The 20,442-nt window shown below is 42.7% G+C and overlaps 1 protein-coding gene across 1 annotated transcript in view; it reads right to left on the reverse strand.

The window, feature by feature from the left end:
* Positions 1-4,064: 4,064 nt before the first annotated feature.
* Positions 4,065-20,442, reverse strand: part of Cfap58 (cilia and flagella associated protein 58) — a 113,451-nt gene continuing 97,073 nt past the window's right edge. Inside the window, exons 16-18 of the mRNA XM_004659235.3 lie at positions 12,126-12,245; positions 8,976-9,109; positions 4,065-4,397 (exon numbers count right to left, since the gene is read on the reverse strand). Coding sequence (XP_004659292.3) covers positions 4,286-4,397; positions 8,976-9,109; positions 12,126-12,245 — 366 coding nt within the window. The 3' untranslated portion in view covers positions 4,065-4,285. The remainder of the gene's footprint in view (positions 4,398-8,975; positions 9,110-12,125; positions 12,246-20,442) is intronic.

Genomic DNA, 20,442 nt, shown 5'->3' on the forward strand with positions numbered 1-20,442 from the left:
GAGGAAAGTAGAAAGCTCTGACTTCTGAAGGTGCCGAACATCTTGACCCCCAAGCTTAATAATAGTACATAAAATTTTCATAAGGCACTGAATGTAGTGCCTTAATTTCCACCAAATCCAGCTTCATACAAGTGTTTCCAAGTGTTTGAGGGTCATCCACCCTCCCCATGAGTTACTTTCAGATTTTCCTTTGCAGTTGATGAGGATTATATAATGACTTGTGGGGGGAGGTGCATGCACGTGCATGTGCATGTGTGTGATGGCTTGTGCATGCACGCATATGTATGGTGTGAGTTCATGTATATGTTCATATGCATGTCTGTACACATATGTGTGTATGTGGAGGCCAGAGATTGATTAATCTCCACCTGATTTTTTGAGACAGGGTCTCTCACTAAACCTGAAATTTAGCAATTCGACTAGACTAGCTGGCCGGCAAGTCCTGAGGATCCTCCTCTCTGCCTCCTAATGCTGGGATTACAGGAGCTTATTGGCACTCTCAGCTTTTACACTGGTGCTGGGGATCTCAACCCAGGTCCCCATGCTTGTGTGTAAAGCCCTTTATCTACTGAGCCTCCTTCCCAACCCCTCTAACTTCTGTAATTCTAAAACATCGGCTATCTCTTAGGTACGGATAACAATGGAAGGTATATATTGAACTCTCTGCCTGACATTGTTTTCAGCCTGTATGTATTAATTCATTCAGTCTTTAAAACACCCCGTTATCATAGTGAGTCATGTCATAAACACAGAAGCTATCTCCAGAGTCTTGCTAATCTAGGATAGATTAAGAATCTCAGGATCAGGTCTAGGGAGGTGTCTCAGTGCCATGTCAGAAATTGGACCAGAGTTCAGAACATCCAGTGGTCACATCAATGCCAGGCAGGTGTGGTGGCTCACCTGTACTCCCAACATGTGGAAATCAAAGAACAGGCAGGGAAAGTCTCCCATCATGAGATTTGGCTGTACATGGCACCCTTACTTGGCCTCCTTTCCTTTCCTATTTCACTTCTCCATGCTTTTACTGGTTTTCATGGAATCACTGAATAATAAATCACTTCCATAGACTTTTCTGTCATTGGTCATCTTCTGAAGAATCCCACCTGAGTGAAAACCTTCATCCCTTCATAAGCCTCGTAGACTGAAGGGGGCATGGGACGTCCAAAAGATACCATTAAGTCCCATCTCTCTATAAAGTATGAAGCAACATCTTGGTTATTGTGCTAGTTTGAATGTATAGATTCAGGAGATTATTAAAGCTTCTTACTTAGATCTCCAGCTTCCTGGGTGGAGGTGGTGTAAATGTGGGTGGAGCCTGTGGTCAGCCCAAGGTGTTACTGGGGGCAGATCTGAATTCCAGCCTAAAGGTATGCAGACTGCCTGGAGTGCCCAGAATGAACTTGCTTGTGGTACTGGTGGTGGTTTTTCTCTCTGTATGGATTTGGTAAAGGGGCCCAGCTTCTTCTGCCATTATGGAACTTCTATTGGATCTGTAAGCTTCAAATAAATACTGTTCCTTACATGAACTGTGTCTAGTTTGTAGGCTCATTCCAGCAAAGTGAAGCTGACTAGGAAAGAAAACTGGTACTAGAGAGTGGGTTATTGCTGCACGATGAATCTTCCATGTGCATTTTGGTCTTTTGGAACTTTTGTTGTAGAGAAATGGGCATGGACTTGGCGGTTGCAACTGAAGATGCCTTCCTGAGCAGTAAGCCAAGGTTTATGGGCTGTTCTGTTGAGAGTTGGAGAATGTCAAGTGCAATGAGAATTGTATTTGGAGGCTTTGCTTACGAACTTTGTAAGAAGAAGGAGAGATTGCAGAGAACTTTATTGGAACGGAGCTACTGGCATAAGGGCTGGCTGCATTCTGCTGCACAGGCCCAGACAGTTTGATTACGGTTAAATTTGTAATGGACTGATGTGCTTGGCTAAAGATATGGAACTGAGAAAGATAAGATTTAAAATTGGAGAAATTCAAATAAGTTTAAAATTTACTGGCACAAGGACTGATTTTAGGTTACTGAAGCTGCTGTTGTCAAATACATTAGTAATCATAAAGAAGATGGCCCAACTGCTTTACAATGAAACACTGGAAAGGATGCCTGAAAAAAAGACTGAATGGTGAGAACGTAAACTCTTTTGAAAGGGGTTGACTGAAAGGAAGAAAACTGCTCTTGAAGGTCACAATTTATTTCTTCCCCGAATTAACAACATGGCTATGTCCTGCATACCTGGTATTGGTTTTAAAAGCATTAAAAATTAAAAATTAAAAATACATGGAGTAGGTCATGAAGTGGCATAGTTCCAGGAGCCGCTGCTGAGACGTGGCATGAGGTAGGGCATGCTGACCCTGGTGAAGACATGAGTGAAAACACTGGACGATGAGCCATGGCTTGCATAGAGACCAGAAGATGTTCTGGATATACCAGGACTGTGCAACAATTACCATGGAGGCTGTTGGCTCAGGATGAAAGTTTTCTCTGGCTACCCAGTGCAGCTAGAGGGGCAGAACTGGAAAATCCAGAGGCTCATCACTGGTTGCTTGTTATAGATATCAGACTTGAACTGTAGATGTTTGATGCTTGATAGTTACTAAGTTTGCATTGGTCCAGTCTCTCCTGGTTGTGCCTTATAACAGTTGGAAATGCTTACTCTGTGCCATTTTATGTTGGAAGTATATAACTTGTTCAATTTTACAGGACTCACAGCTAAGAGACAACCTTTAATCTTAGATGAGACTTGGGACTTTGGAACTATCTTAAGTTGGTAAAAATTATGGGGACCTTCGAAGTTGGGCTGAACACAATTTACAATGTGAGATAGTTATGAATCTATTGGGGACCAGGGGGAATGTGATATTTTGAATAGATGACCCTTAATAGATTCAGGAGCTTATTAAAGCTTGTTACTTAGATTTTCAGTCTCCTGCCTGGAGGAGGTGTGACTGTGGGTGGATCCTGGGATTTAGCTCTACGGTATTACTAGGCTCAGATCTGAATTCCAGCCTCAGGTATGCAGAGTGCTTGATCTTGTTTGGGGTTCCCAGACTGTGTTTGCTTGTGGTGCTGGTGGTGGTCTTTCTGCATGGATTTGGTAGTGTGGGCCAGCTTCCTCCACCATTATGGAACTTCCTCTGGACTTATAAGCTTCACATTAATCCTGTTCCTCCCAATTTTCTGGTTTGGAGGTTCAACCCAGCAAAGTGAAGCTGACTATGACAGTCATTAACTCCTTTGCTCTTCACTATTGGAATTTTTATCAGCAAAAAAGGGAATTCACAAATGATTACCTTATACTATTCATGCTCATTACTGATATACTTATTCCCTGATAGTTAAAAAAAAATCTATAAAGATCAGGTTATTTTGTAAAATGGCTAGAGTACATACCATACAACATTATTGAATGAGTGCTTAGCAGGGAAACTGTGAACTGAAGCAAATGTAATTGTACCTTCAATGAAAAGAAAACAATGAATTTGGATTCAATGTCTCAGAATAGTGTCTAGCAACTTGAAAGCCAAACAGATCCTGGGCTAAGCAATTCCACACTCAAGCCCCACCCATCATTTTGCAGCCTTCTTCTTTTAAATCAAATCAAATCAAATCATTATGTTAAGTATTTCTCCCAGTAGTTTTAAACTTTAATTATACACTCTACCAAAGCAAAGATCAAAATCTCTACAAAGTCTACTTTTTTTATTTTTTATGATGAAGTATTTGTTGACATTTCTCTTTGGAGCAGATATTTCCTACCCCAAGCCCAAAATATTCTACATGGGAATCATTCTCAAAATACTTTTTAAATACTGAAACTATATCCTTTTTTTCTCACCTTATGCAATAGCTTGTTAATGAGGACAGATTTAAGGAGATTCTTACAAACAAGATGAGAAGGGATGTATTTCATTTCAAAAATACTTTTTACATATAAAAACCCTCAAGTGCACAAATATCAATAATGGAGAAATTAAGATCCAAAGCTTCAGCTGTACGGACTTTCTAAATCTAGTACATTTCCAATCACTCAACGTGGTCATAACAGAAGATCTGCTTCATGAAAAGGTACAGCCTAATTGAAGAGCTAGAATTATAATCTGTTAATGTCCGTGTGGCCCAGGTATGATGTCATCATCTTCTATGTGCATGCCTATGACAGTTGTCCATTCCTTTTCATCTGAACCCAGGCATTTACTTTTCCTTGATAACTGTGATCTGAGGGGTTTAAAAGAGATCCATCTACAATGTCCCAGAGCTGTTGAACCAGGTCCACTAGCAGCTTCCAGTTACAACTTCAGCTTGGATGCCTTGTTGAGGGGAAATCCACCCCCAGTAAAACGAGGCCCAGTAGACTTGGCCATTAACAAGCTGTTCTCTAGGGGGATTTTGTCCTTGTTCCTGTAGAGAGAGGAGGAGAAGGTTAGTTTCCCTAACACCCTTATCTTCTTCAAAGTTGGATGTTCTATAAGTTCCTGTGGTAAGTTAGCCATGGAAAGCAACTGATTAGGGCTGGAGAGATGGCTTAGCGGTTAAGCGCTTGCCTGTGAAGCCTAAGGACCCCGGTTCGAGGCTCGGTTCCCCAGGTCCCACATTAGCCAGATGCACAAGGGGGTGCACGTGTCTGGAGTTCATTTGCAGAGGCTGGGAGCCCTGGCAAGCCCATTATCTCTCTCTCCCTCTATCTGTCTTTCTCTCTGTGTCTGTCGCTCTCAAATAAATAAATAAAAAATTTATAAAAAAAAAAAAAGAAAGCAACTGATTAACCTTCTACTTTTAGACAACATAGTTATGTAAGTCTAATTAGGTGCTGGTTGATTACAAGTAGAATTATGGAAAGGCAGTTGTGAGATGTGTTCTGCTAGTGGTCATCCAAATATGGACAGAGGGCCTCATAGCTTGAACACTGCAGTTTTGGTACCTTCTGACTTGCAATGATTATCTGCTTTAAAAACATTTGTTTAATTCCAAAGATTAGTAAACATATTTTCTTTTGGCTCAATTATAATTATAATTAGTCATTTATCACCTGGCACTATCCAATTTTTTGGTTTGAAATTTAGAAATATATACTGTGCATTAAATATCTTCATCAAACTTGGACACTTATAAAATACAAATTTTCTCTAACTCTAGACATGCAACAGTGATTACTAGAAATAGATTAAAATACAAAGAAACTCTGTCTGATCTATGGGATAATTTTCTTTCTTTTTTATTTATTTATTTTTTTTTTTTTGGTTTTTCGAGGAAGGGTCTCACTTTAGCTCAGGCTGACCTGGAATTCACTATGTAGTCTCAGGGTGGCCTCAAACCCACAGAGATCCTCCTACCCCTGCCTCTGAAGTGCTGGGATTAAAGGCATGCACTACCACGCCTAGTTTACATTCTAATTTTTTTATAGGTGTTCTTTTAAACACACACACACATACACACATATTCAGGTTTCTCACAGGGGTAACTTACTTTTACACAAGTTATCTATTGTGTCAGGGTCTTATAGAAGACAAAATTTAAGCAAACAGTAAATACCAAAATCAATTAGATAAGCCAGCTGCAAATGACTAACCCTAGGGGAATGAATTCTGCCTCTTGGGAAAACATCTGGACTTGCAAACTCTAGACCAACCTGGGAGTGGGGGAAATCAGGATCAGTGAGTTGTAGGTGGGACCAGTGAGTGATGAAATGGGTGTCTGAGAAAAAAGAAATAAGGGGGGGGTGAGGTAAAGATGCTATGAGTTGATTTTTTTAATATTTTATTTTATTTATTTATTTATTTGACAGAGAAATAGGGAGAGAGAGGGAGGAAAAGAGAGAGAATGGGCACACCAGGGCCTCCAACAACTGCAAACAAACTCCAGATGCATGAACCCCCTTGTACATCTGGCTAACGTGGGGCCTAGGGAATTGAACCTGAGTCCTTTGGCTTTGTAGGCAAAAGTCTTAGCCACTAAGCCATATCTCCAGCCTAAGCTGATGTTTTATAAAGGGTATGTGTGGAGAAAGCATCCACAGGGATGATTCTAAATTATTCCATTTGGAAACAACCTGGAGAGGAGTGGTTCATCAACCCAGCTGTCTCTTAACAGCATTGATATCATTATAGTGAAAACCCATCCTCCAGAAATAGGATGAAAGCTTTAGCCTCAAGTGGACCCAGCAAAGAGGATTTCTCCCTGTGCTTTAGCAACCTGTCTGGGCCCTGATTGGTGTTAGATGTAGGCATCCCTCATTCCCCCTTTCCCTACACTCTCTTGCCTTAAATAACCTGAATTTTCCTTTCTGAAGGAACTAAAGCTTAATGCTTCTGGCTTGGTCTAAGCTGACTAATGGGAATAGTGTCTCCTCTACATTATCTTCTTAATGTATTTATAGACCATTATAATGGCTCCCTGCAGCCCTCTTCCTCCAGTCTTAACCATCTCAGCACTTTTGTTCTTGCTTTTGCATATTTTTTTTTTCTTCAGCACCTTAATCTTTTGTGCTGTGCTCCTTTGAACTCATCTCTCTGTCTACCAGTTTATGGATGTCCCAACTGGATGGAGCCACAAGCTAAACCAGGTCAGAGGGGCTGCAGTGATGAGTATTTGGGGACAAGAAGAGGACAGGAGGACACACGTAGGCAGAGCTCCCAGAGCAGTACTCCCCCAACAGCTCTCTTGGCAATGGTGGGGAAAAGCACTATATCTGGCCACTAGATGAGTCCTTGAAATGTGGCTAGTGCAAGTGAGGAGACACAGAACTTTGAACTTGATTTAATGGTGATCTGCTTCAACTTAAAGAGCCATGAGTAGCATGTGGCTGGAGGAGCCATGGAGAAGGTCTGAGCCAGCAGAGGACAATGTACTGTCTATGTAGTGGTTGGGAAGGTAAAAAAGACCACCACCACCACCACCCCTCTCCCTGAGCCAAGGCAAAGAAGTGAATCAGTTCTGAAATGACACCTAGCCAAACTAGCTGTTTGGAACTGTATAAACTAACTACACCACAGGCCTCCAAATGGAGTGTGTGAATCCTTTGAGATGAATGAGATGGTGGTAGAAAGAAGTTATCAGTCATTTGTTCATGCTTTTAGCTTAGAAATTAAACGTTTTGCTTTACTAGTAGCCACAAAATGACAAGAGTATGCATGTGGTCAGTAAATTAAAATAAATTTTAGGTAATTGGGGAGATGAGCAAGAGTGCTGCTTCCATGGTGAGCCTGACAGTCGGCGCCAGGGTGAAGGAGACAGGCACTGAGGCTACTCAACACTACAAAGCAAAGATCCAGAGGCTCCTAAGAGCTCATCACTAAAGTTGACTTAAAGCCCACCTACCAAGGCTTAGTGCATCAGAGGAGGCAAAAAGATTGTAAGAGCCACAGGCTGGGATGTTATGCCAAGGGGCACTGATTGCCCCCAATAACTGACTCTTACTCCCATAATACATAACCCACAACCCTATGGGGGATACCAGCAACCCCATTGAGGAGGTTCTCCAGCTTGGAATGGGGGCAGGGAGGAGGGAAAAGATGGTGCCAACACATGATGTATCCATACAAAGTCTGTTCTTAATGAAAATAAATAAATAACCAATCCTAAAATATTTTTAACTTAAAAAACATATGTGTATATATGGAAAGAGGAACTGCAAGTTCAAGAATCTTTTACTGATCAGGCTGTGGGTTCAAGAAGCTTAAAGACCACTGTCAGAACCCCTCATCTTGGAACCAGCTATGATGATGGTTGATAAACACAATCTTCGGACACAGATATTGATGGGAAAGGAACCTCTGGCTGTCTACCCTGTGACTTGTTTACTGTAGTGTTTCCACAGCACCATTCTTTTATTTCACCTTGTTACCCTCTATGATTCTGAAACTCCAAAGTGCATGAAAACCACCCATGGAGCTTGTTAAATTGCTGATCCCTGCAGCCCATCCAGAGCCCTCTGAATCCAAGCACCAGGAAATGAGGCCTGGGAACCTGCATGTCTAAGAAATCTCACTAGAGATTCAGTCATATGGTGGTTAGAGCCACACGTGAAGACAGACTTATGTAAACGACAGCAGTATTTCACTAGACTAAGGAGCTAGCATCCAAGTGTGGGCCAGGGGAATATTCTGATTTACAAGAAGGGCAGATTTTTACTGGCAAATGAATTTGCTTCCAGTTACTTTATATGCCGTTTGCCACTAACAGATCACAGGCAGATGCACTCAAACTGTATTTCAGCATGTCCCTGAAATGTCCATTTAGATGAAACACCAAATAGGACTTTCAACCCATAATGGGAAGCACTGTGGAATTAGCTGGATTAATTTTGGCAATGCCCACAAAGTCTGACAAAGTTTAAAACTTGATTCATCTGGGGACCAGCCCTCCACCTTGGGATCAGGCAAACAACATCCACAAAGTGAAGGAACATTGACTTGTCAGCACGCATGCACCTGAAACCCCAAATGTCAACCTCAAATTCAGATCTTCATATTCTTGTCTCCTAGAGAGCAGCTGACTCCAACACCCCACCATAGACACTGTGGCCGGGCACTAGACATGCTCAGGGATAGCTGGTGGAAAACACAGGAACCGCTCATAAGTACTGTGGCTCAGCTGTGGTATTAGAGAGAACAGCCTTACCAAGTCTTGCCCTTGCATGTGGTGCTGATTGTTAATGAGCTTCATCAGAATGTGCAAGGCTGAGTCCTGAGTCTCAATTGTAAACAGTTATGGCACAGTTATCTCCAAACCATGAGAACAGTTGGGGACAGGGTCACATTGGGTTCCCCCTGCTCCATGTTTGGTCCACCAATGAAAAGACATTACTGGATCTCTGTTAGGGTCCTAAGTGGGCGGGGGGGGGGGGAGGGCTCAGGGTGAGACAGCACAGCTCTATTGTTTACCCTGTTGAAAATCACAACCCTTGTAACTAGTCACCAAGCATTTTCTTCTGGTCAGATGATAGGCACCACAAAATTAGAATGCCTGACTAAGTCTTACTTCCGAATGAGTTCTCTACGTTTCTGAGCCAGGTATTTCTTCTTTAAATTCACCAGTTCATTGCCAAGTCTCTCGATCTCATACTTATATTCTTGGCTCTGAGATTCATACATATTCAACTCTGATGACAAAACCTAGCATGGGAAATAAAGCACAATTAGTGAAAGGTACTCTGGAAGAAAATATCCTTTCCTGAAACATTTTCTGAGCCTGCTACATTTATCTCAAGAGTTAGAGGTGCAAACCAGTGTCCATAGTCTTAACAGATAATTCGCTTGCTTACATGGGTTCAAGACCTATACCTGTGTAAAACCTGGCTGAGGGTCAGCAAGTCATAATCAAGTGACAGACATAGATATAACATCATTCCCCTGGTGAAAAGGAGAGCTATCAGCAACACTCAAACAAGGTTCATGTGAACAGCATAATGTGTTTCAGGAAACATTAGAAGTGGAGACAGAAAACTCCCAGACATGCTATCTAAAATTGTTTCTAGCCTTATAAACACATTCAAGAAGGGCTGGAGAGATGGCTTAGTGGTTAAGACACTTGCCTGTGAAGCCTAAGAACCCAGGTTCAATTCCCCAGTACCCACATAAGCCAGATACACACAGGGCACAAGTATCTGGAGTTCATTTGCAGTGACTAGAGGCCCTGGAGTGCCCATTCTCTCGCTCTCTCTCTCTCTCTCTCTGTCAAATAAATAAAATAATTTTTTTTAAAAGTTCAAGAAAAATGCCACTAAAGGGTGTTATTTATCTGAGGGTGACAATAAGAACTAGTCTGAAATCATCTTGCCACCCCCACTAACTAGGCATTCAGTTTATCTGTTTGCTAAGGTGATTAACCTGCAAAATATCTACCATCTTTTTAGTGCATTCTTTGGGATTATTTGCAGGTTTATTCCAAATATCTCCATACTGGGACACTTCTCTAAGAAGCTACGGCACGTGCCTTAGAGAGCCTAAGGCAAGAAAGGCCCTGTCACAAGAAGGCTGCTCACCACCTCAAGCCATGGCTAGGTTCAATCAGTATTATTCAACAAGAGCTGGACAAAAGCATCAATTTATTCACCCAATAAGACACATTGCATGCCCAGGTGAGAAAGGCCAGGCTATTACTCGGGGGGCGAAAAGGGGCATGTAATCAACTAGATTTTTTCCAACACTTGCTATTTTAGAGATGTGCATAAAAGGGAGGTTTTTGCCTTTGACCTGTTCATACACTTCTAAGCTCTTTCCTCTTAGTCATTGAGAACATGGCTAAGACCAAGCCCAGTGAGCTAAAGGTCATGATTTGTATATGGGAAGAAAACCTGTCTCAGCAGTCAGATTCTTTTAAATATAGACAGTTTTGAGAGTCCAGACAACGACACTGATATGTAGGAGAAGCTCAGTACCAACTCCCTCCCTCCCCGCCCCCCGAAGATCTGCTGCTAGTAGCTACGTTTCACTCTATTGCAGTCAGCTTCACGTTGCTGGCAGAAAACACCCAACCAAGAGCAGCTTGTGGGAGGAAAGGGTTCCTTTTGGCTTATAGACTTGAGGGTAAGCTCCATGATGGCAGTGAAAATGATGGCATGTGCAGAGGGTGGACATCACCTCCTAGCTAACATCAGGTGGACAAAAGCAACAGGAGAGTGTGCCAAACAATGGCAAGGGTAAGCTGGCTATAACAACCATAAGCCCACCCCCTACAATAGATTGCCTCCAGGAGGCTCCAATTTCCAAATTGCCACCAGCTGGGAACCCAACATTCAGAGCACATAAATTTATGGAGCACACCTAATCAAACCAACACATACTCCGATTAAAAACAAAATGGATTTCCTGAGAAAAAGGGTAAAAGTAGCATGAGGCTCTTGGAACACCCATTTAAGGCCTCTTAGTACTAAGTACAGATAAGTCAAAACTAAATGTGTACTTTTCAAATCGATATTCACCCTAAGAAAACATTAATTTTTGCTCAAAATTGTTCCAAGGACAAAAGTAATGAAAAGTGTATGCCTTATGCAAAACTCCAATTATGTGCCTGGATTCTCCTGTGAAATGAACATGCAAAGTAATTTGAAAATGAATGTTCTAATTAGGCTCATTTTGTCTGCCCTTTTTAGATAAAAGGACACGATATTACACCGTCCTATTTTTGAAAGGGTCCATGCTATACTCAGAGGGTAGCATGTATCTCGCCCTGGGCAGACAGTAAGAAACACCACCCTTGCTGAGTAATTGAGTGCTGGAAGTCAGCTGACACATGGGAGCGCGCCTGCGGCAGGGAGCAGGCAGGGCAGCGTGTGCACACACGAAACTTCTCTAGCCTATCAAAAACAACGAATACTTATTTAGGAGGAGAAGCTCCAAATATGGAGTGAAAGACACGCAGTTTTGAGAAAATATCCAAGAGGAACATGAAATAATAAAATACACCATCTGTCCAACAGAGCCTCTTGGGCTGGGGTAATGGCTTAGCAGTTAAGCGCTTGCCTGTGAAGCCTAAGGACCCGGGTTCGAGACTCGATTCCCCAGGACCCACGTCAGCCAGACGCACAAGGGGGCGCACGCGTCTGGAGTTCGTTTGCAGTGGCTAGAGGCCTTGGCGGGCCCATTCACTCATATTCTCTCTCTCTCTCTCTCTCTCTCTCTCTCTCGCTCTCGCTCTCGCTCTCGCTCTCGCTCGCTCTCAAACAAATAAATAAATAATAAACAACAGAGGCTCTTACGTCACTTAGAAGGACCTTTTGCTAACAAGATCCTTGCACGATTCTATTTCCTTTCTCTGTCTGGTCACCTGGCGGCGGCCACGGAGCGATCAGCTTGCGCTGGGTGCACACTTACTCTCAATGGAAAGAACTGCACGCGGCTGCTTTGGCGGTGACCAGCTCTGCTTGGACAATAGTTGCTCCATCCCACCGCCCGCACAGACCCTGTCCCCGCACTCTCCGTTCCCCCACCTCCCTCCTTCCTCACCTACGCCTCCTCCTCCTCTTGGAAACAAGGAGCCCTGGTGTCTAATGAACTAGGAGAGGGCTGGCTCGGTGGGGTGTGGCATGGGGGAGACTGGCTCACTGAGCTGAGGCCTTCGGGGACCCAGGGGTGAGCCCCAGCGTGGCAGTCCTTCCGCCCGCCCAGCGCGGGGCCCCGAGACACGTACTTTCAGCTGCTTGGTCTTCTCCCGCAGCGTGTGCCGGTAGATCTGCAGCTGCTCCGCGGCCTCGGGGCCCGGCTGCCGGGATAGAACGTGCTTCAGCTCCACGTACAGTTTCTCCTTCTCCTAGGGGACAAGCACAACCGGGAGCGGAGATTAAACAAGCCCTCCTGTCCAAGCATGGAAAGTGACGCTCAGCACAGGGCCAAGACGGCTTTGGAGCTTTCTAAGCTGTTTTGCAGCTGTGCACGGATCGCATCTCCTGCCAGTGCAAATCAGAGTGTGTCTGTCACACAGGCCTTGTCCTAGGCCAAGGATGTGCCTGGCGCTTGGATTCAAATAACAGACAAATTGGTAGGAGAAAGACCCTCGGTCACCATTACTCCCGCTCCTCATGAAGACGCTGGCGTTAAAGACGTGGAAGTCATCTTGGCGGCTGGCCCGACAGTCCTGGAGGATCCTGACAAAGTCCTGGAGCCGGGGAGTGGCTGTGATGAGAGGAGCCAGCTAGGGGAGCATTTGCACACACGTCATTTGAATGTCCCCTATAACATAAATAGAAGCTTCCTGCAAACAAAGAAAATTTTTTTAGGCCAAAGGTCCCTGATGGGGCAGGGATTTCATGCGTCCAGCTCATGGGTTGAGCCCAAGCTGCATTGGGGACCACGTCCCTGTACTTGGGAACCAGAGATGAGAACAGCTGGGCTATCTTCTGAGGGGTAAGTGCAGCGGGGACACAGGATGAAGGAGGCAGAGCTGACCCAGGGCCTTGGAGCCAGCAGAAGATAGGGAAAGCCAGACTTCAGGCACCTTAGATGGAAGATAAGTGGATGTGAGGACATCACTGGGGCAGATGATCAGACAAGTGAGGAGAGAAGGGGCAGGAGCATGATGACTTCCAAGTCTGTAATGTCAGCCTCTGCACGAAGGAGTGATGACACAGGGAGAAAGGCTGAAGAGAAGCGCGCCCTACAGGGAATGGTGCCACTCAAGAAAGGGTGAAGTCCTGCTGAGGTTCAGTCACGGGGCATATCTGGAAAAGGAGTTCAAAATGCAGCCCACGGCTGGGAAGTCAAAGGCAAACTGGATCGGAAGAGCTAGATCTGTGGGAGAACAAGAATACAAGGGCTGGGGCTAGGGAGATGGCTTAGCAGTTACAGCGCTTGCCTGCAAAGCCTAAAGGACTTAGGTTCAATTCCCTAGGACCCAGGTAAGCCAGAAGCCAGATGCACAAAGTGGCACATGCATCTAGAGTTCGTTTGCAGTGGCTGGAGGCCCTAGTGTGCCCATTTCTCTCTTTCTCTTTCTCTCTCTCTTTTCCTCAAATAAATAAATAAATAAAGCATTAAAAAAAAAAGAATACAAGGGATGGGTGGGTAAGGAAGACAGAAGGAAAAGAGAATGTAGAGAGTAACTGAACATCCACTAAATGAAGGAAAGGCACAGGTTTTAAAGGAGGGGCATGATGTTTGAGAGGACAGGGACATCAGGTGAGGTAAAGAGAAGAACCCAGAGCAGTCGTTAGAAATTCTCTGACCTCACTCAGGCAGTAGAAAGCAAACACTGCACACATTGATGAACTATTCAAAAGGGAAATATAGTGACTTGGGGAAGAAAAGAGATTGTGGAAATGGTTCAAGAGCTGGCAAAAACCCAGGAAAACAAGGATGGGTAAACATTTAAAAAAAAGATTTCCAACAAGCCCAAAGTAAATCAGATTTCTATAACTTGTTTAAGCAACAGACAACATGTAAGTCTTATTTGTATCCTACAGCTAAATTGCTGATGATAAATTTTCAGATCCTTGAACTGAAGATATAAAAACAAGCAAAAATTTCAAATGCATCTCAGTTTTAGACTCCCATGCCTGTGTGGTACAATAAATTGAATAAGCATTGGTAAAGACTAATGGTGTGTGCTCATTAGTCTCTGAACACACTGATTTCCTTAAGATAATTACCGTAAAGTAAAACTATGATAAGTATAAGCCTGTCCATTAAATGAAACATCCAGTCAAATGAAAACTAATTTCTACCTAGAGATCTTGGCATTGTCATCAAATAATCTATTTTTGCCAGAACACATAATATCCATTTTTTAAAATGGTAAAAATACATCATCTAGGCATCATTACCATTGGTTTCAGCTTTTTCCTGATCAAATTATAGAAATTTCATTATGAAAATAAACCTCAATCTAAACAAGGGTATTTGCAACTTTAAAATTAGTTGAGGAGGGATGGGTGGTTAGCAGTTAAGGTGCTTGCCTACAAAGCCTAAGTACCCAGATTCAATTCCCCAGTACCCATGTAAGCCAGATGCACATGGCAGCATACATCTGGAGTTAGTTTGCAATGGCTGGAGGCCCTGGTACTATCCTCTTTCTCCCTCTCTCTCTCTCCTCCTTCTCTCTCTTCCTTTCTCTCTCTCTCTCTCCTTTTTTCCCTCCCTCTTTCTTTCTCTCTCTCTCTCTCAAATAAATAAATAAATAAAATGTAAAAAAAAAAAAATAGGGCTGGAGAGATGGCTTGGCAGTTAAGTGCTTGCATGTGAAGCCTAAGGACCCTGGTTCAAGGCTCAATTCCCCAGGATCCACATTAGCCAGATGCACAAGGGAACACACATGTCTGGAGTTAATTTGCCGTGGCTGGAAGCCCTGGTGAGCACCCCTTCACACAATCTCTCTCTCTCTCTCTCTATCTCTCTATCTCATAAATAAATAAATAAATAGATGAACAAAAAATTAGTTGAAGAAAATAAGTTTCTAGAGAAGCATATGCAAAAATAACTGCTATTTAAGAAATAATTGTGGAATTGACAAAGAAACCCAAAAACACACACAAGGAAAATGTGCACAAATAGAATTATGGAGTGGTGATTTTCCTTTGTCATTTAACCCATCCTGTCACACCTTACAATATAATCTTCCCAGTAAATGGATATAGAAAGCAATGAGAGAGGTATCAGGAGGTGAGTTTATTTTCTATAGCCTCTTAACACCTGCTCTGTTGGAAAAATAACACTTCTGACAAGGCTTCAAGATTCAATTTGGAGAGGGTAATACCTATGTGGAGAAGCCCATGAAACTGTTTGTCCATTTTTTTTTTCAGTTCTCCTTTCTTTATGCCAGAGTACAGATACACTTGAAAAGTAAAGAGCCCACAGTGATGAAGAGGAAACAATCTACTTTGGGATAGAATGATGTCTTAAGCCAAAAAGACTATCTTGCTCCAAGAACCATGAAATGTTTCCCATGTGTAATGCTTTTCAATTTCCCATGGTAGGTTGAAAGCAGAGGCACATAAGAAAGGAAGTTTGGAAGAATTAAATATTGTTACCTCACTTCACAGATGAGAAACTCAAGGTCAGTGGATATTAACAGTGTCTCCAAATCCCTTCAAGTCAAAAAAAACCTGCTTATGCTTTACCCAGAAATCATCTTTCTATAACCATCAACAGAAGCATAGGGGGAGCACCTGAAAAGAAGGGCTCTGGAGAGGGTGGAATGAAGCTTAAAAAAATTTGAATCTGACCTGTAACTCCTGGTACCAGAAATCAGTGCTACCCACATTGAGATGTTGATCAGAGAGACCTATGAGATCCACAAAACAAGATAGCCTTCTGTCAAAGCAGGTGATTACCCACCTGGGGTAACAGGTAATATCCTATTGCTGAAGGCACACCATATGCTGCCAACACAGAAATACCTGGCTGGAATTCAAGAGAGAGCCAGTCCCCAGACAGCCTATCTAGTGCTGGAAAGCACTACATAAGCCACTGGAGGAAAGTGGCCAACAATGGTGTGAGGGTTAAAAGGCCTAAGTGAGGTCAGAGGAAGAGACTGAGTAAAGGAAAGGTGGAGGGAGAGCTAATCAAAATCTAAGAGGATATATGGAAACCTACTTTTTTGGACAATGGAACACTCATAGATTGTTACTAGAATATTTTTCAGCGCCAGGAATGGGATGCCTTCCAGTGAGGTGTTGGCCATGGAGGTCCCTGATGCCCACGAAACATTACAGGACACTGCCGAAGCCCTTGGTTTCCCACCAGGAATAGATGGTAAGACCCTATTGCTGAAGACGCCATATACTTGGGCTGCAAGGTCACTGAGAAATCCTGCTGGAACTGAGCTGAAAACCACTTCCTTGTAGACCAGCTGACAGAAAGCTGGAAAAAACCACACTGCATGCAATTCAATGGTAGAGAGAGAAATCACCAGTGAAGATACTCAACAGTGGGCACTGCAAGCCTTATATTTGGCCACCCAGGGCAAATAAGCCAATGGGTGCAATAGTGGTATGTCTGTTATGGGGGAAACCAACTGTCCTCTAATTTGATTGGAGGCCCACTCCATGGGAGGGAATATATCTCTGATACTAAAATCTTACAAAAGTAGTAGTCATGAGCCCTAGGGGTATAATGTCTGCTGGTATCTGGCTAAATGTATATACTATGCTCACCAAACTGCCCAGTAATCACTTCTCTTAGTGTTCATACCCATGTATTAATGCTACTCTCATTTGTGGTTAAGGAACCTTCTCTTTTCAGATGGCAGTGGCCTTAGGATGATTCAGAAGGCACCGTGGTGTTGAGAAGTGACAGGAGTGCTTAGCACTGCAGTATCTCTGTCACACCTTCCAAGGCTCAGGGTCCATTGCGGAAGAGGTGGCAGAAAGAATGTAAGATCCAAAGGAAGGGTAGGGCTCTGTACAATGTGATCCTCCAGACAGAAAATGGCCTGGATATCCATGACCTCACAGTGACTGACACTACCTACACAAAACCATCATAATAGGAGGAAAATATACTGACATCAAAATGAAAGAGAGACTGATTGACAGGGGGGTAGATATGATGGAGAGTGGATTTCAAAAAGGAAAGTGGGGAGAGGGAGGGAATTACCGTGGGATATTGTTTACAATTATGGAAGATGTCTATAAAAAATTAATAAAAAAGAAAGAAATGTAACTGCAAATATATCAAAATAGTGATATTTTCTTATATCAAATCAAAAAGCAAGGCTATCTGTTTTCACTTTAGCTGCTGCCAAAATGTGTATAAAATTGTTTGTCTTAATTTGAGTTTGCCATAATTTCAGTTTTATTTGGAACTTATTGAAACATTACATTGATAATTTGTGTTTCACCTTGAAGATGCATGCTTAACTCATTTAAGTAAATAGTAAAATCCACTAAAAATGCTAAATATGTAAGCCAGTTTCATCAGGATCTGCCATAACTTTGTTCTTGGTGCCATAAACCACCTAGTAAAATGTCAGCAGTCATAAGAAAAAAAAAATTAAAAAGCAGGGGTCTAAGCTACTCAGAAGCAACCAGGCTACCAGGATGTTCACACCACGCAGTGGTGGCACACAGCCTTGGTGAGTAGCCAGTGGCTGTCTGATTGACTAAGAGATCTGTTTAGTGGAAAAGAACCCATATCTGGAACTAAGAACCAGGTCTGGATCCTATGGAGACAAAGATGATGCTCTCCAATGTCAAGCTCCCACTAGTCTCTGGCTAAAAGAGGGGCTACATCCATCAAACTCTCCCTAAATTAATGACGCTTATCCAATTTAACCTATGCTGACTTCTCTCTTTATTGAGGAATCTGTCTTTTCAGAAGGTAGCAAGACCTGAGGAGATAAACCACCCCTCACATCTCAGTCAAGGCCCAGGAGAAACCACAGAAGAAGTGGGGAGACACGTAAGAGCGCAGCTTCCATCATGAGCCTGACAATCAGTGCCAGAGTGAAGGAGACAGATGCTGAGGACACTCAACACATACCAAAGCAGAAACTCAGAGGCTCCTAAGAGCTCATCACTGAAGTAGACTTAAACACACCAACCAAGACTCAGGAAACTTTGCAGAAGTGGGGGCAGAATGATTGTAAGAGATGCAGGTTGGGATGTCATGCCCAGAGGCATTGCCTGCCCCCAATAACTGACTGCTGCTCTCAAAACACATAACCCACAATCCCTGGGGAACACCAGCAACCCCACGGAGGAGGCCCCCCTGCAGAATGGGAGCAAGGAGGAGGGAAAAGATGGTACCAACATAATATGTATCCATACGAAGTTTGTTCTTAATATTTTTTTTAAAAAGAAAGATAAAGGAAAAAATCATCTTTCCCATGCAACACTTCTTGAGGACATACCATTGCCCTAAAAAAAATTGGGATCAAATTGAGCTACAAAATTCCTAAAGAGTATCTGTTGACATCAATTGAAGGATCAAATCAAAAGGTGAAATCAGGTTCAAAGTCACGTTCAAGGGTGTAAGAGGTAAAAAATGACTCAAGTCCCTCATCACCTCACTGAGATATCGCATGAGTGGGCCTGGCTCTTGTCCTCTTAACAGGCAGTTATCTTTTGATCCAGAGTGAATGATATTGTCAATCACCCCATTTTATTCTATCGCATCCAGTTTCATTTTCCAAGATTGAAATAAGTAGAAATAGATTTATTCTAAAGAATAACTGAGCAGCTGAACAATGAAGTCACACAAGTGTAGAGAAAAGCAAAGGAAAAGGATGAATTACCATGAAAACTGTCTGAGTATTCAAAGCTAGAGCTCTGAAAGTTAGATAATGCAGCTTAACAGTGATATGTGTGTGTTCATCATGGTGGGTAGGTAAAAGCCAGGTACTATGACACTGGGTAGTGGTTAAAATGTACTGGTATGCTTTGGCATGCATGGATTTTGGTCTACATCCTACAAAGAAAAACCTATCTGCTAAAACCAAAAGGAAGTCTGGTCATCATTAACATTCGAGCCGTGTGCATCATACAAATTTGTATTGTGTGAAAACGTGTTGGTAATTTAGATAAATATGAAGAATTTGATGGATTGAAAGTCTTAAGTACGATTGTCTTCCAATTTATTTCTCTCCTAACCCTCTACAAGGGGCAACCAAGCTCTTCAAACATTGTGCAATGGTGTGTATAATAACCCCATTTAGAGACAAAGCATGCAATTCTATTAGAAAGAGAATCTATCTTATGCAACAGAGACTCATTAGCTGTCCAATGTATATTGTCTCCATAAGCCAGCGGTGGCAGAGCCAGCTGCCTCATAATGCGAATCCTGTCCTTCTTCATTAAGCCACATCCATTTCTCCTCAAACCTAGTCAATTAATTTGTCACTTGGTTAGCAGCACCATATGTCAATGAAACATGATAAGAAAATCATAAATCGTTTATTTCCTCACCAACAAAAAATTGCATCTTTAAGGTAGCATTTTTTTTATTCAGAGTCTGTGTCATAATGCATATCTATATAATTTAGTAGCATGTATCACTCATTAAACAATTTTATAAATAGTCATACTGGAATAAAGTTAGACTGTTCACACCAAAAGACTGGCTTTATCTTTGGCTGAGCACATCTTGAAACTAACTATACTATGTCCATCCTAGAAATGACATTGTCTTCCTAGATGTGCCTTCTCTAACAGGGACAGGTTTACAGGCATGTTTCAGTCTCTGCCTAGCTCTGCTAGATAATACTATATCTGATTATCAATACTGGCTGGGGACAGTGTGAAGAAATTATTTATAGAATTAGCTGATATTACTTGGTGACAGTCTTTACCCAGATTGAAAACTCCAAGTGCAGAATTACTCAAAGTTCAGATTACACACACACACACACACACATTGGTTTTTTGAGGTAGGGTCTCACTCTAGCCCAGGCTGACCTGGAATTTACTATATATTCTCAGGGTGGCCTCAAACTCAAAGCAGTTCTCCTACAGATGCCTCCTGAGTTCTGGGATTAAATGTGTGCACCACCACACCCAACAACCTTCAGATACTTTTTATTTTATTTTTTTTTAATTTATTTGAGAATGACAGACACAGAGAGAAAGACAGATAGAAGGAGAGAGAGAGAATGGGCGCTCCAGGGCTTCCAGCCTCTGCAAACGAACTCCAGACGCGTGCGCCCCCTGGTGCATCTGGCTAACGTGGGTCCTGGGGAACCGAGCCTCGAACCGGGGTCCTTAGGCTTCACAGGCAAGCGCTTAACCACTAAGCCGTCTCTCCAGCCCTTCAGATACTTTTTAAATCTTACCTGGCAATAAATTAAAAACCAGTGTTTTGAGCCACTTGGGCAAATAGGAGTTGGTACTCTGGTGGGCATAATTCAAAGGAAGAAGAGAGTTGCTCACAGAATTTCTTCCTTTTGAAGCTACCGTTTTAAAATCACTGTCTGTTTATATTCTCTGTCTTTTGCTTGGCATCTTCAGCTGGAAACAGAAGGCAGCTCATATTTAATGTGCACCTCAGCATCCCTTCTTCCTCAAGCAGTGGCTGACTGA

This window comes from Jaculus jaculus, chromosome 1 (assembly GCF_020740685.1).
Source record: "Jaculus jaculus isolate mJacJac1 chromosome 1, mJacJac1.mat.Y.cur, whole genome shotgun sequence".
NCBI classification, from domain to species: Eukaryota; Metazoa; Chordata; class Mammalia; order Rodentia; family Dipodidae; genus Jaculus; species Jaculus jaculus.